The 16,897-nt window shown below is 41.2% G+C and overlaps 1 protein-coding gene across 4 annotated transcripts in view; it reads right to left on the minus strand.

The window, feature by feature from the left end:
• LOC135197937 (golgin subfamily A member 1-like) overlaps positions 1-11,941 on the minus strand; it is a 133,247-nt gene extending 121,306 nt beyond the window's left edge. For all 4 annotated transcript variants that reach the window (XM_064225217.1, XM_064225216.1, XM_064225215.1 and 1 more), the window contains exons 1-2: positions 11,786-11,941; positions 628-892 (exon numbers count right to left, since the gene is read on the minus strand). In XM_064225217.1, the coding sequence (XP_064081287.1) occupies positions 628-876 (249 nt within the window). In that variant the 5' untranslated portion in view covers positions 877-892; positions 11,786-11,941. The remainder of the gene's footprint in view (positions 1-627; positions 893-11,785) is intronic.
• Positions 11,942-16,897: the final 4,956 nt, after the last annotated feature.

Below are 16,897 nucleotides of genomic sequence, written 5' to 3' on the forward strand. Positions count from 1 at the left end.
AATTAGAACGGCACCTACTACAAGTCGAATGGGAGTCCGTAGCAGACGAAACCAGGAAATGAGAAAATGGGGAACCTTGAACACCCAGGCACATACGCTGAAGAGGCTGTGAAGATGCAGAGGAAGCCATACTGACACATATACACACACAGACAACAAATAGCGAAACACAGGCAACACAACCGGCTTGGACGGAGAGTAAGCAACCACATCACTCCCCAAGGCTGTTAAGAAAGACTGCAACCGCTGCATCCCCCCAAGGCGGTGAAGAAAAAGACTGACGTGATGGCATGGGTTGCCTGGTCTTTGACCAGCTTTCACCCAATAATTATGTGCACATGTTACCAGTTTTCAGAGATTCCTTGCTTTACAATCTCTGATTATTTAACTAGTTCCTGCTAGGCGCTTGAAAATTATCCTATTGCTAAGACTGAAGGTTTGTTTCGTGTATGAACAAAGAAGAGAAACTGGCATCATTATGAACCAAATGTGACTTCAGTGCTGTCATATACTTCAGCCTAAGATGATATATTCTACATAGTATAGCTACTTATAAAATGTTGTAACTTCACTCATTATAATCATCCCTATATAAAAAACGAAAGTAAAATCGTTGTACAGACTTACACGATCATGATTGAGAGCCAGTTCACTAGAATCAGTTGGAGACCTAGGAGGGGATATTGGTAAGCCAAGTCCTTGAAGTGATGCCGTTGATGCCTGTCGAGAATGACGTGATCTTGGTGTCATGCTTCCTGGTGTATGTGTTGATGAACGTTGCCGGGAACCTCCAGCCATGGATGCTAATGCTTGAGGAGATGTGAGCTTTTTCAAATCAGTCACATCTCCTATTTTATTCTTCAGATTCCCAAACATTTTTGTAACTTTTGCCCTGAAAAGATTACGTAAATGCTGTCTATAATGGAAGTCTTGGGCAATTATAGTAAATCACTTTAATTTCATGGTAATTTACTTGGTAAACTTCATGTTAAGTTTCAAATTACAACTGAACAATGTTTAACATTTAAACAATATAGTTTTCATTATTCAGCAATATATAAACCCTATAATTACTTAGATTATCCAAAAAAGTTATTTGTTTGTCATGTTAATTTTCAATTATAATTTTAAGCATTAAATAAAAGCCAATATAAATGTAAGAAAGTGGCAGAACATATTCCATTAGGCATATTGTATGATAACCTGAAAAAAATGGGTAAGGAGTAACTGGAGTTATTTTGTGTACAAAATGTGAAAAAATGCTGATGAACCATCAAAACATGATGTAAAAGTCACTTGGGAGATTTAACTCTGAGAGTGTTAAGACACTTTTGAGTTTGAAATGATTTATCCCTGGGTCCACTTTTGTGGAAAGATGTGGGTATCAGGTGGTCCATGACTGGTGCAGGACACTGAAGCATGCACACTCTATTGTAGTTTATATATTTTCAAGACATTGTCTTCTGACATGAAATTTATATACTTTTGTAGTGACTAGAATTAAGGTAAAGTAAAAGCTTTTGGGAAACTGTCTGTAAACAATGTTTCCTAGTGTGGACAGCCCTATTAGCTACTACCACATACTTTTCCATTTTGTGCTTCAGTAGTTACCTATGACCCAACAAATAGGGTAAACAATCGCAGACGATCCATCGCCATCGCGTGGCTCGGCCTTATTCACTCGATATTTAATTGGTGAAACAAGAATACAATTACATCTTTAAGCATACCATTCAAAGATTGAAGTTTCGTCAACAATAATGTGATATATGAAAGCCCCATATGAACTAAAATAAGCATGTGAGCTCTTTGTAAAATATGTTTTCAAGGCAGTTTTGAAATCCAGTATGGCGGCAGTCGCGTGACTGGCCCTTCTAACCACAGACAATCCACCAACGTTAGCATATATATGTAACGTTTATTGATCTTACTCAAGATTGCAGTTGTAATCAGCACAATAAAACAACATTTTGTTGCCTATATTAGTGAAAGTATGAAACTTGTAATTCCTGGGGTCATGGTTTGAACTGAATTCATTTTAACCTAGTAATATGACATTGTTATGATACAATAAAGTTTCATACATACTTACCTGGCAGATATATACATAGCTATAGACTCCGTCGTTCCCGACAGAATTTCAAATTTCGCGGCACTCGCTACAGGTAGGTCAGGTGATCTACCGCCCTGCTCTGGGTGGCAGGACTAGGAACTATTCCGTTTTCTAATCAGATTCTCTCTTCCACCTGTCTCCTGCGGGGAGGCTGGGTGGGTCTTCAATGTATATATCTGCCAGGTAAGTATGTATGAAACTTTATTGTATCATAACAATGTCATTTTCATACATTCAACTTACCTGTCAGATATATACATAGCTGATTGACACCCTTTGGTGGAGGGCAAGAGACAGCTAACCAACTGACTAGAAGGTAAACAACAAAATATGTTGTAGGTATTAATAAACCTTAGTTTCCTACCTTTTTAGATGGAAGACTTCGTGGCTACTGCCCAGGAGTCTGCTTCATCTCAAGAGCCTTAGCGAGATAGTGATCTGTGGCCAAGAGTTCTTGTGGATCTGTCGATGGGGTCTCTTCCACTTACTCGACCAGAATCCTAACTGGCGTTTTGTCAATGGGAAGCACATCCGCTTATATGACAAACACGGCCACTAATTTAAGGAGCACACAACCAATCCCGATCACCCGATCCTAACCCGTGTTAGTTCTAAGATGCCTAGAGTTATCCCAAAACTCTTTGCAAAACAACCACAAACTCGAAACTCATACATACAAAAATAACAAAATTTTTGTACCCCTCTAATAGTCAGATGTCACTACTCGATTTACAAAATGAAGAGAAGTGAAGGCCGCCTGTGCGACTACTGACCTCCCATACACCGAAAACCCGAGAACACATCCGACAAGAGGGTTACGTACAATAATTTAAGGAATTGGTGCTTTCTCCTTTACCCAGAACCGTCTGTGCTGACACAAACGGACCTAACGAAAAACAGGTTATCATACGTAACTCGCACGTCTTTTAAATAATGTGATGCAAACACACGAGTTGCATCTCCAATAAGTTGTGTCCAAAATGTTCTTTAGTGACTATTTTCTTTTGGAACGCCACCGAGGTTGCGATTGCTCTAACTTCGTGGGCTCCCACTCTTAGAAGATTAAAGAATCATCTGGACACTTCTTATGAGCTTCTGTGATAACACTTCTAACAAAGAAGGCTAATGCGTTCTTGGACATTGCTCTCTTGGGTCTTTCACTGAGCACCAAAGACCTTTCTGCGAACCCAACTGCTTCTTCTTGTCCAGATAAAATTTTAGAGCTCTAACTGGGCAAAGGGATCTTTCTGCCTCTCTGCCCACCAAACTAGAAAGTCCTTTCACTTCGAAGCTCCTGGGCCAGGGATTCGAAGGGTTTTCATTTTGGCCAGCCAAAAAAGTGACTGAAATGAACAAATTGCGGAGTTCTTTCCTTTGAAGCCAAACTCTTGATTCAAGGGCGTGCAACCTAACTGATTCTTTTGCCGTTGCAAGGGACATCAGAAACAAACACTTTCTAGTGATATTACGGAACGAAGCAGTGTGAAGTGGTTCGAATTCATCTGATGAAAGAAATTTAAGAACCACATCTAAGTTCCAGCTTGGAACCTTAGTTTCAAGTGATTTAGATGTTTCGAATGAACGAATGATGTTTTTTTCCCCCCCCCCCCCCCCCCCCCCCCCCTCGTGCAAATCCTTATCATTCGTTAGATCTAATCCTCTGTTTCTAAAGACTGCTGAGAGCATACTCCTGTACCCCTTAATAGTTGGTACCGAGAGATGCGACTTTTGTCTAAGAAACAGAGGAAATCTGCAATTTCGGTCACAGAGGTACTGGAAGAGGACAGCTTCTTCGACCTACACAGTTCTGAAAACTTCCCACTTCGATTGGTACACTCGCCTAGTAGATGATCTGCGGGCTCTAGCAATTGCGTTTGCTGCCTGGCGAGAAAACCCTCTCGCTCTGACAAGTCTTTCGATAGTCGAAAGGCAGTCAGAGCAAGAGCGGGTAGATTTTGTTTTGATGGTACTCTCGAAGTGGGGTTGTTTGAGCAGATCTATTCTGTTTGGAAGAGATCTGGGGAAGTCCACTGTCCATTTCCATCACCTCTGTGAACCAAATTTGAGCTGGCCAATACGGAGCGTGATCAGAGTCATCTTGTTCCTTCGGATGCCACGAATTTCTGACTACATTCCCCCAGTATCTTGAACGGGGGGAAAAGCGTAAACGTCTATTCCTGACCAGTCCAGGAGAAAGGCGTCTGTTGCATAAGCCCGGGGATCCTCCACCAGGGCACAAAATGTATCTATCCTTTTGGAGAGGAATGTGCGAAAAGATCTATTTGAGGCTTCCCCCAAAGGAGCCAAAGGCTCTGACAGATCTGAGTGGAGTGTCCATTCTGTGGGAAGGACCTGGAATCTCCTGCTCAATCTGTCCGCTCTCACATTCCTCTCCCCTTGAACAACCTTGTTAGAAGAATTACCTTCCTTTGGTTCGCCCAAATCAGTAGATCCCGTGCCAGCTCGTACAGAGCAAAAGAGTGCGTCCCTCCTTGCTTCTTGACATAAGCCAGAGCTGTCGTATTGTCTGAATTTATCTGCACGACTTTGCTCTGACTAGTGTTCGAAGCTCTTTAGCGCCAGGTGAATTGCTAAGAGCTCTTTGCAATTTATGTGCCATGACACCTGTTCTGCCGACCCAGGTGCCTGACACTTCTCTGGGTCCCAATGGGTTGCACCCCAGCCCGCCTCCGAGGCGTCTGAAAACAATGTCAGGCTTGGGTTCCGTACTTGCAGGGACACTCCTTTGTTTTCCTTTAATGGAACCAACCACCACTTCAAATGATGGTTTTATTTCTTCCGATATTGGAAACGTGTCCGAGAGCTGACCTGTCTTCCAACTCCAACTTCTTTTCTTAGGAAGAACTGAAGCGGTCGAAGATGTAATCTTCCTAGGAGAAAGAACTGTTCGAGCGAGGAAAAGGGTTCCCATAAGGCTCAGCCATTCCCTCGCTGAAGTGCGCTCTTTCCCTAGAAAGTTCGATACTGTGGCACAGCCTTTCTTTAATCTCTCTTGAGATGGAAAAACTCGAAAACCCCGAGAATCCATCTGAATCCCCAGATAAACCACGTTCTGGCTGGGGATCATCTGCGACTTCTCGAGGTTCACGATCAATCCCAAAGACTTTGTCAATTCCAGTGTTATTAACAGGTTCCTCCAAACATGCTTTTGAGGACCTGGCTCTGATGAGCCAGTCGTCCAGGTACAGGGAGACATTTATCCCTTTCAAATGTAAGTGCCTTGCTACATTTTTCATCACGTCTGAAGACTTGAGGAGCCGTGGACAGGCCGAAAACACAGGGCCCTGAATGATAATTTCTTCCTTCGAACATAAATCGAAGGTACTTCTCGACGAATGGTGGATCGGGATGTGGAAGTATGCGTACTGAAGGTCTAGGGACACCATCCAATCCCCTTGTCGTAGTGCTGCAAGGACTGAGGCAGACGTTTCCATGCTGAACTTCTGTTGTTCGACAAAATTTGTTCAGCGCACTTACGTCCAGTACCGGTCTCCAATCCCCACCCCGAGGCTTTTGTTTACAAGAAAACAAGCGATTGTAAAACCCCGGGGAGTTGCAATCCAGCACAGCTCTATTGCTCTTTGTCCCACATCTGTTCCACCATTTGACGAAGAGTATCCCTCAGATGGGTCCCTGTATCTGGCGGACAATTCCCTCGGGAGATGTTGTCAAGGGCGAAATATCTTGAATTGGGATGCGATACCCCCTTCTGATAATCGACATCGTCCAAGTGTTGGCTCCTATGTCTTCCCAGGCTTTCGCAAAATAATGTAGCCTGGCTCCTACGGGTGTCTGGCGGAGGACAGAATTCTCATTCCCTTTCTTAAAGGGACGGAAGGAAGACCTGCCCCTCTTTATCGGTTGACTTCCTTCTGGCGATCGGTCTAGTTGGAAGACCTCCTCGAAAGGGCTGTTTCTGAGCTGGGCGAGCCACTTTCTTTCCTCACTAGCCACAGGCCTATTCTTCCTTGAGGATTGTCTAAGGAGATCCTGGGTGCCTTTTCCGTCAGAGGAATGCGCGATGTCATCCTTCACCAAACTGCGAGGGAAAAAGGTGTTCAGAGATAGGCGCAAACAATAAGGCGGTCTCTCTGCGAATGAGAGACGGCCTTCGTGAGGAAAGCACTGTGCACCGCCTTTTCTTTAAAACTCCTGCACCATATAGGGAGCATACCTCAGCCGATTCATCCTGAACAGCCTTATCAATGCAGGCGAGGATGCAATTTAGGGTTTCTGGGTCGAGTTGTTCCTTTTCTTGAGATTTCTTGGCCAGAACCCCAAGGGACCAATCTAAGAAGTTAAAAACTTCTAAAGTGTGAAAAAGTCCCTTGATGAGGTGGTCCGTTTCCGAAAGCCCCCATGTAACCTTCGCTGCATTCAAGGCGTGCCTTCTCGACGAATCCACCAAACTCGAGAAGTCTGATTCAGCTGAAACGGACAGAGATAATCCCATATCCTCTCCCGTTTCGTACCAATTTCCTCTCCTCCCTGTAAGTTTAGCGGGAGGCATACAAAAGACCGTCCTTCCTAATCCTTCTTCTTCTTGAACCAGGAGTCAAGAGATTGTAGAGCTTCCTCATAGAAATAGCAGGCTTCATTTTAAGGAAAGAGGAAGACTTGAGTGTTTTCGTGCTCGAAAACTGCGAGCGTGGAGAAGGGGGAGCAGCTGGCGTCAAAGAGTCTCCATATTCCTCCAACAGAAGGGACGAAAGAACTTTATAATTAGAAGATCCTTCCCTTCATTTCGTCCTCGAGGCATCTTCTGGGTTGATAGGCTCGGAAGGAGAAGGCTCTCTCCTTTCTACTGACTCTTCTCTTACTCTCTTACGGAGTGTCAGGCTCTTCATACGATGAATGCGCCTGGTGTACAGCAGGAGTATCTCGCCTGGGAGGAGTAACGTGCTTGGAATAACTCCTGGCGCCTTTTTGGCAGGCGGCATCCTGGCGCCGCAGCGCAGAGCGCCTCGAATACTCCTGGCTTTCAGTAGGCGCATTTTGTTCAGAATACTCCTGGCGCGTGGTAGGAGTATTAAGTTCCGAATACTCCTGGCGCCTGGCAGGCGCATAGCGCCTCGAATACTCCTGGCTTTTAGTAGGCGCATTTTGTTCAGAATACTCCTGGCGCCGTGGTAGGAGTATTAAGTTCCGAATAAAAATCCTGGCGCCTGGGAGGGAGCTATAAGCTTCGGAATACTTCCTGGCGCCTGGGAGCAAGTAACGCGCTTGGAATTAACTCCTGGCGCTTGGCAGGGCGCAGGAGCGCCCTCTCGGAATACCTCCTGGCTTTTAGTAGGCGCATTTTGTTGAAGAATACTCCTGGCGTGTGGTAGGAGTATTAAGTTCCGAATACTCCTGGCGCCGGGGAGGAGTATAAGCTTCGGAATACTCCTGGCGCCTGGGAGGAGTATAAGTGCAGGAGTACTCCTGGCGCCTGTGAGGAGTATAAGGTTCGGATACTCCTGGCGCCTGGGAGGAGTATTTAGTTTCAGAATACTCCTGGCGCCTAGGAGGAGTATCTATGCCCGACGACTCCTGGTGTTCTGGTAGGAGCACGTCGTTCCGAATACTCCTGATCCTTAGCATGCGTCTGATGTTTAGTAGGAGTATTGATTCCGGTAGGCGCTTTCCGTCTCACAAGTGCTCTACTCCTAACAGGATCTTCCTCTTCAGCTAACTCTTGGCGCTTGATTGAAGATCTTGAATGTTGTACTGGCTCGTTGCGCCTACTCGGCAGCCTGGCTTCTGGTTGGCGCCCTACTCTTGACAGGAGTAGCTTCCTTTCTTACCTCTCTCCTGTCTAGCGCACCGCCAGAGATGGCCGCCTGTGCGACAACTCCCCTGAAGGATGCGTCGCGCCTGGCAGGAGATAGGTATTTAGATCTTTTTAATAGGAAGCCTATCATCCTTCTTACGAGTAGGCTCCTTATAACGAGTTCCTACTAACAAGGCTAATTGCTCTTGCATATTCTTCAAAATTTTCTTGGTTGAGGAGTCTTCCGAATTAGGAGAGGGAGATCTGGAAGGCGCTCTAGGATCCCTTCCAGACTCAGAGTCTGAATGTATTCTCGCCTTCTTTATTACCGAAGGCGCTCCTCCTTCTGAGAAGCGTTCGGGACTCGAATTGAGCTCATGCTCTTTCATACTCCTCTTCAACGGACGGGAAAGATTCGACTCCTTCCATCCTCTTCTCGGAGAAGGCGAACTAGACGACGAAAAAGCACTCTCGAAGGACGCTTTTCCTATAGCGGTCCTTGGCAGTCGATACGATCGATTCTGCCGAAGGGACGCCTGATCGTTGGGGATTCTCCACAACCCCCGTACGGGCTTTCGACTTTCCTTCTCCTCCGGGCCAGGGAGCTTGGAAGAGGTCTTAGGCCTGGGAGCGTCGCAGAGACGACCAGACGCCCCCTCCACTACACTGGGGACACTAATATCACTACCACATTCACTTTCCTTACCTTCCAATGCTGCGACTTTTTCCTGCATTTTCTGAAGGGAAGCTCTAAGTTCTGCTATTTCCGAAGCAGAACTAGAAGGGATTAGCAAGTTTTGTTGAAACGGGCTGAAACAGGAATGGTCATGATCATCATAGGAAGAAGCTACAGAGCTAGATAGTAAATCATGAGAGGCAGACATTCTGCGGGTTTTATAAGCCGCCTTCCTCTCTCTATCTTTCTCTAACTTCTTCAAGTAAGAAGTTAGATTCTTCCACTCTTGTGCACTCAGTTTCTCACACTCATTACACGTATTCTCAATCGAACATTCAAACCATTCTACACCCCCTACAACTAGTGTGAGGATCTACCGAAGCTTTCGGAATCCTCACCTTACAGCCCTCATTCACACACACTCTGAAACTAACACTAGAATCAGACATATTCACAAATTCCAAAAACCAAGTCCAAAAAACAGTCCACGATAGCGAATGCCAAACAACGATCCAAGTACGTCACCAAATATCAGCGAGAGATGATCAAAAGCTTTGCGAAAAACGAATTCTAGTCAGGAGGAAGTAACAACAATGTTGATACAGCCGGCGACAGAGAGAATCTGATTAGAAAACGGGAATAGTTCCTAGTCCTGCCACCCAGAGAGGCGGTAGATCACCTGACCTACCTGTAGCGAGTTGCCGCGAAATTTGAAATTCTGTCGGAACGACGGAGTCTATAGCTATGTATATATCTGACAGGTAAGTTGAATGTATGAAACAGTGGTTTTATCCTTACTGCCATAACAACTGAAACTCCACAGTGCTTATTTGATTGTAATTATACACATTATTGGTTTTAAATTGCACTTGAACCATGTTGCTGTTCCTGGTTCCTAAGCGCTCACTTCACAAACACAGTTACGAGCAGCAGACGACGACACTGTTTATGAGGTGCAAAGCTTTATTCCCTTAATTGTTTACTTTACTCATTATTTAGTTCAACTTTACTTTGTTACTTCAAAATGTTTATTCAATTCATGTCTATTATCCCTTTTTTGCAACCAAATTACCCCCCCAAAATTACAGATATTTCTAAAGTATATACAATCCAATGTTTCTAACCTTGTCGTACATCTGGCTACTGAAAACCATCGCGGAGCAGACAACGGATTAGTGGATTATAATTTTTTTTTTTGCTAGCACTTTTCATTGATTTAAGTCTATAGTATTAGTATTTTGATTTTTTTTTAAATAACTGTATGCCTGAAATAAATGTAACCTTTAATGTTTGCATGCTAAGAATGGCAAAATCATCGTTGCCACATTAGTGGAGCTTCACACATACACCGATGCATTATTATAAACGGTTTCCATGAATTCTAGTTGTCATAGTAATGCAATAATGATAAAATTGCTTTAATATTTATGTATATTTACTTCCAATACATAGGCTGATTTCACCAATTTCCACGTTCTGTGTAAGTCTTATACCCAGTTTGGAGGGTCAACACATACCAATTGGCAACAGAGAGAAGGGAAGGAGAAGGAAGGAAGAAGGACAGGGGTGGCGGTGGAGGTGGGGGGAGAGGGTAGGTGGAGCTTTTTACTGCTGTGTTCGTATCCATTTCTGGATAATGAAGTTTTTGTCTCTTGGTACAAGGACAAGTGTTGTTATTCTTTACGATTAGTGATTCACGATACCCTTATAAATTACGGCACTGGGTGTAATACACTATAGCAAAATCTCGTTCTGATAAGAGTGTTCGTTACAGAAATATTGCTAAAAAATGTGCTTGCACTGTCTCTGAAACCCATAATAGGTATGCTGCTTAGTTGTCAATCAAGTTTTTTGTAATCAAGTATTTTTACAAGCTATTGTATAAATTTGTAACCTTCTCAATCAAAACATATGCTCATCAACGCTAACTTTCCTCTTTTAACGACTTTCTGGTCATTGCAAATTCGGCCCCATTAATTTCTTATGGTGCGAAAACAGACAAGAGGCCCAGGGAGCGAAAGCAAAGCGATTGCGTCACACTACGGTGGTAATCCGGCTGTAAAATATCTTCATATATCCAAAAAGTAAATAATAAAGATATATATGCACATTACGATTATAACAATTACATGAATAGCTGATAATAATCTACATGAGTAACTGGTAAACTGTTCTGCAAGAAAGTTGAGTATAGCAATTCATTTACAATTGGTACGAAAGTCAAGAAGTGGTGAGGTCATAATACAGGACTTAAAAAAACGTTCTAATTCCGAAAAATAATTACTTAAATTTGAGTCAGGAATCAAGTTACTTTTTCAATAACGAATATATTCAAATTAATCATCATAAATATGTAAAATATTAATGTTTTACTATTTACTTAAATAATTATCTAGTGCACGCTTCGTCGTCGTCTTCTACCAAAACCGTAGTTTCCTTAAAAAAGTCGTGGCAAGGGACTGTTTTACGATTGTTGCAATGAAAGTGCCCCAGCGTCTATGGGTACAAGTGGTGTGCAGATTTAGCACAGGAAATGGGAAGTTTGATGACATAAGCGACTCCCCAAACATCGAGAAGGCGTCAATCTTCTAAAGTTTTTTGATCGTAAGTAAAAATTTCGAAAGCGTTTTGGTGTTGCGGGCCTGTGTTGGGCACCCTTTTCATTACCGTGTTTAAATCTTAAAATACGGCCTTCATTTCTAACTTTGAAGAAAATACTTACTTTGAAAGGAAAGTAGAGGTCTTTAGCTCCTTCTCTCACCAACAACTCGTGACTGATGACCATCTCCGGTGTCAGGACACGTTAAAAGTACTTTTTCGGAGGGTGGCCAGCCGTGATAGTCGGTGAGTTTGCCAGTCAACGCGGTGTTTTACCCTATACCTAGTACCTAGCTACCTAAAGGCTAGGTACTAGGCTAGGCTAGCTATCCAAGCAGTTACGGACACCAAGTAGGATTAAGGCTGTTCAAGTAAAGCAACCATGGGTGTAGGCTATGACAAGGCTCACTCTTCATACATATTTATATTAATTTTCAAAATATCAAGTGATGAAGAATGAAGGAAATGTATGAAAAATATTGGTCCACCTAGGCTTTTACCAATGTTCAGTCACAGTGGCTTTCCTCACTGAGTTATTTCTTTTAGGCGTGATCCACCGGTTTTCTGCATAATTATCATCATGATCTGTATGCACTGAAACAAAGAGGTTTAAAGCCATAATTACCTGTAATTTTGAATAAATAAACTCCTTATTCACGTCATGTATCAGCTGCTAGCTGCCATCGCCTATCTTCCGACGTCAACAACATAACAATGTTCGATCATTATGAACCTTTTTCTTAATGAAATTGTGACTGTTTCTTAGCTTATTTTGTAGCATTTTGCGGTATGCCATTACGACTTATAAGCTATAAAAATTAAAATTGTTAAAACGAACGATTTTATTGTACGTCTATCGTATGTTATGCATATAGTTGCATTTCATTGTAAGGTAAAGTCACTGTTGACCCTTTCGAACTTTTATCTCGCCTTCTGTCTACACAGAGCAAATAGTGATAACTTATTTGACGTTATTTTTGCCCAAAAGAGAAAGAAAATGGGTTATGTTTCTCTTATTGCTTACTAAGATATTAAATGTAGAATTAACAGTGTTTAATTGGAGTTTGGGCAAAGAAAGTTAATTATATTTGCTTGTTGATTTACCTTACATGCATTATTGCATATATAATTTACTTTCCCGGTAACGTTACATTAAACTGGATAGACGCAAAGCTACCGAACTGGAATTCTTACGGAATGCTTGGGGATAAGTGTAAAGCAGCTTAATCTCAACAACAAAAACATTGAAATTCCATAGAAACTTTCATTTCAGGAACCTCTTTGAGTAACGTAAATACACACATACAAAAATGTATGTATCTGTTGTAGCTGAACCTACCAGCAACGAAGAATATAAAGTAGCTCAACAAGCATAAAAAAATATTGGAAAGCTAGCTGGCTTCGAGTAAACGACACCAAGATCCTTCAGTCACAAGGTGATTGAGAAAAAAAAAAAAAATACACGTACAGACTTTGGTATATTTGAAAAGAATAAAACTATTCAAGCAAAAAAAAAAAAAAAAAAAAAAAAAAAAAAAGAAAAAAAAAAAAAAAAAAAAAAAAAAAAACGGATAAAAAAGGGGGAGTGGGTGGGTAGTATGACCGACAATGAGGGCCTTAAAAACTAAAGACGTGAAAGTAAATAAATGTCTCATGGATCTGTGGCTAAGCCACCTGAAACTAGTTTCGCCGATTACTCAACAGCGCAAGCAAGGCCGACACGAACCACGAACTCGTCAAAGGAGCTGGGTCAGCGCGTACAAAATAAGGAACAAATTTGTCAGCATTCGAAACCAATAGAATATGTCATTTTGATCTGTTATGTGCAAAATAAAATAGGTACTTATCTTTACCACTATATGAAACTTTTGCATTAAGATTCGTAAATAAAAATATGCATTGGGGGATGACATTACAGTACCTACACTGGTGCAATATGCTTTCTCGAATTTTTATATACTTGTATACTGTCGCTCTTTACAATCAAAGACGGAAATCTGATTGCCTTATATGTATATGTAATTCTACAAAATTATATTTTTAATTTTTCATTTAGCTAAATATTAATTGATATGTCACATACGCCTGAAACAAGGGAAAGTTTGAAGCTGCAAAATGAATCAGCAGTTATCTTGGAAGTAGAATAAGCAAACGCCAAGGGTGGTTGAGGGGCCGTTTGATAAATCTTACATGACGATCGCAAAGGTTCCTCGTTGTCTGAACTATATTTCAAGTCTGCTGGTGGAGGAAGCAGTTGCGAGGCAAATATGCTGGGAGATAGCTGCTGGCCCCATAATTCAAAGTACTATATAAAAAGTTTCCAGGAAAAAAATTTCGTTTCTTTCTTCTGGTTATCACTATACTTCTCCGTTTTCTTTCCTTCTTGAAGATTGACCTCACAACTTGTGAACATAGTTGCGGCAGTCTGTAATGAACATGAGAGGAATTCGAAGTGGAAAGACTGATTCGTCAAAATAGTATTTCAGCTGTTACGAAACGTGATTGAGAAAATTACTATGAACATTATCACCCTTATGTATCTTCACATTTCTCCCCCTATATGTTTCTTACGTTACATAACCAGGCAATCTGTAAATATTGTATTAAAATACTCTTCATATTTTCAGCCGAACGTTGCCCCAGCCGGCGCTGGAATAGCGATAAATCTGTTATCCGTTGTATTTTCATGCATCCGTCATTTTTAGCCATTAGTTACGTGAGCTGCAGTTTCATAACGACATCTTTTCATTTTGGTGAGTTATGCAGTGCATAATGGGGGTGTGAAACCACGACCCTACGAAAGACGAATGGGTGAAATTTGAATCGGACTGGATATAATTTGTGTAATGTTTATGAAGTATTTTTATACAGAGTTTTTTAAACCTTGGAAGCAATTAGGCTGAGGGATTGGAAATAATTTTATTCAACAACTGAAACCCGTATAGCTGTCCTATACGGTACTATTGTTTGATGGCTTCTTTGGTGTTGGAAATCTTCCCTACTTTGATTTGGCTGTTATTGACAAAAATAGTCTAGAATTCATCGTGCAATTACATCAGTTAGACTATTAGCGCTCACCCATTTGTCTTGTGCGTTAGATTACATCGACGACTGGCATGGTAGATTCGTGTCCTAATGATAACAAGACAAAAGCATTATGGATCCGTGGATAGTCTTGGAACCAGCCTACACAAGATTTTCTGTCCACATTTCCAGTAGTAGTGTACGTAGACTACATGATTTAATGAATTGATTTAGCGTCTCTCTTTGGAGCCATCATTAGAGAAGTTTTGAGTGTGTTCAAAGTTTATGGCAGTGGATTTTTTTATTCTAATAACCAATTCAATTTATAGGTTAGGTTTCTTGGCGTACACCAAAGTTGGTCACATGGAAAATTGAAAAAGGTAGGATAACTAGTACTGGGGTTTCAGTGGTTACTTTTACTACCTCTGTTGTTTTCTGCTTGTGAAAAGGACCGTTGGATTGACTTTTCAATTTATTAGATTTTTCGAACAATTTTTAGCAAAAAAGAACCTGGTGATAACAGTGGGGGTGCTTAGGTGGGGCCAAGATATTGGTTTGGGGAAAGAAAATTATACAAAACTAATGTACCAATTCTGTAATTAGTAAAATATACAATTCTCGAATATATATATCCATGTGAATGAAGGAAAATAATAGTATTAGAAACCTGTATTTGAAATGATAGAGCTCAATTTTCAATTAATATTCAAGCCTCACTACACCTAAGCAAATGTATCAAATAAGGCAAAGTAAATTTCCTGAACCATATATTCAACACTAGCCTAATTTCTGTTATAAAGTTTTAATTTTCAATTATATTAATATCCTTATCATGTATAAATATATCAAATTAGTGCATATCATCAGTAACACACAAGACTTAAGTATGACTCAAAATCTCTTCAAAATGTCATCCTATCCCATTCCCTCTTCATCATCTCTCCCTGGAAATTAATTCAAGCAGCAGTAACCAATTGCAATACACTTATTCAAAACTGTAACAATAGTTTTAATCACTTAAAGCTGTAACTATAGTTTCAATCACTTCATACATAAGATGATAACATTAAGTTGAATAATCATGAACAAAGTGTCGTTTGTGTTCAAGGGCCCGGCTCCCCCTGGGCCCCCATAGCCACCACTGGGTGATGGGTAAGCTGTTGTAAGTCACAGCTAAGTTTTAAATGTATAAGTTGGAATGTTCAAAGAAGTACTGAATAGATGGAGTGACAGAGATAAAGGGAAGAAAGGGCCATAACATCCAAGAAGCTGAATTGTGTTAGAAATATTTGAAGCACCAATTAATATATAAAACATTGTCAGCAGCAATCCATATCAAAACCTTACTGTTAGTCAAGGCTAAACCGAACATAAGTGGAAATTTATCAATCTATCGACATCGACAAAGAAAAAAGTACAAGACACTCGAGTTGGGGGTGAAACTGGCAAATACAAAGGTAAAAGCTGCTTCGATATTGATTGGGGTGACCGTGCTAGTGACGTAAGCATCAATAGTTGCTTGTCGAATTAGAAGTATCTTTAAGGTTACTTTTGTTTACACTCCTCAATATTCACGAAAGGCCAAACGGCCAAGGGTATATTTATCTCGCGTTTATTCGCAGAAAAATTCCTAATAAAGTACATAGCAGTTTTAAGCAGTGCAAACCTCAAGAGCTGATACAAGTGAAAAACAAAAGTTTTGATAAGCTTGTCAACGGAACCAATTTTTTCCCGATGCCATTAAGTAGCCTAGATTTGAACGGGGAACAAATGTTTGCAGACTTGAAATCATTTAAGTATATATACTCGTGTATTATAATTGCGCAGGCTAAGGCAATCGCGTGTGGTTGCAATATCGGGGTAAAGAAGAGAGAGAGAGAATGAGGTAAGCGACCGTAGTAACCTAAGAGACCGAACCTAGCATAAACCACGCACACTTGTCACTACCACCGCAGTACCTCTTTATCTTGTGTCTTCCTCATTTTACTACCTTGCGCACAGAATTTTTAAGTAATTTTTAAGAAGGGCCGCCATGCAGTGGTGGTGTTAGCGATACAGTGATAAAAGTGGTGTGATGTGACTTTGACGGTGTAGGCAATTGAAAATTTGTTTTGATATATATTTTGTTCGTAATTACATCAGGAAACGATGCCACAGACGGTTAATTTTTCTCTTACTTGAAATGAAGTTGATTGCATTTGTAGGTACTAATGATAGAACTGGGAGTCGAGTGATTTAATAATGTTCCCAGTCAAACAAATACAGGGTCTGAACCTGGAGGTAAAATTCAACGTGGTCGGTTGGTTTTGCTGTGCAGTGTGGGCAAATAAAATTGCCTAGGTCTAAAAAAATGAGACGAAACCTATAGATGGTAACTATAAATACCGGTTTTACTGAAGCAATATAGACTTATGAACAAATGTAGCGGAATTCACACGGGAGAAAGTATTGACCCGAACTTTGTTTACCAGTTATCAATTTAATGTTTGGCCAAGAATAATTGCTGGTAGTCGGAACATCGCATAGAAGGCGGCAGCTCAGTGTAATCATTTAACGAAGACCGGATCGTCATGATGGGGGACAAAATCAGACACTTTTTACGAAGCAGACTTGACCAAATCTGGCCAGCGGACGTAGCACGAGGTTAGTGGCATTAATGTTTCTGTACTGGTCAGAGTTTACACCACGGCATTATTTAATATTCTTGCAACAA

Source organism: Macrobrachium nipponense, chromosome 21 (assembly GCF_015104395.2).
Source record: "Macrobrachium nipponense isolate FS-2020 chromosome 21, ASM1510439v2, whole genome shotgun sequence".
NCBI lineage: Eukaryota > Metazoa > Arthropoda > Malacostraca > Decapoda > Palaemonidae > Macrobrachium > Macrobrachium nipponense.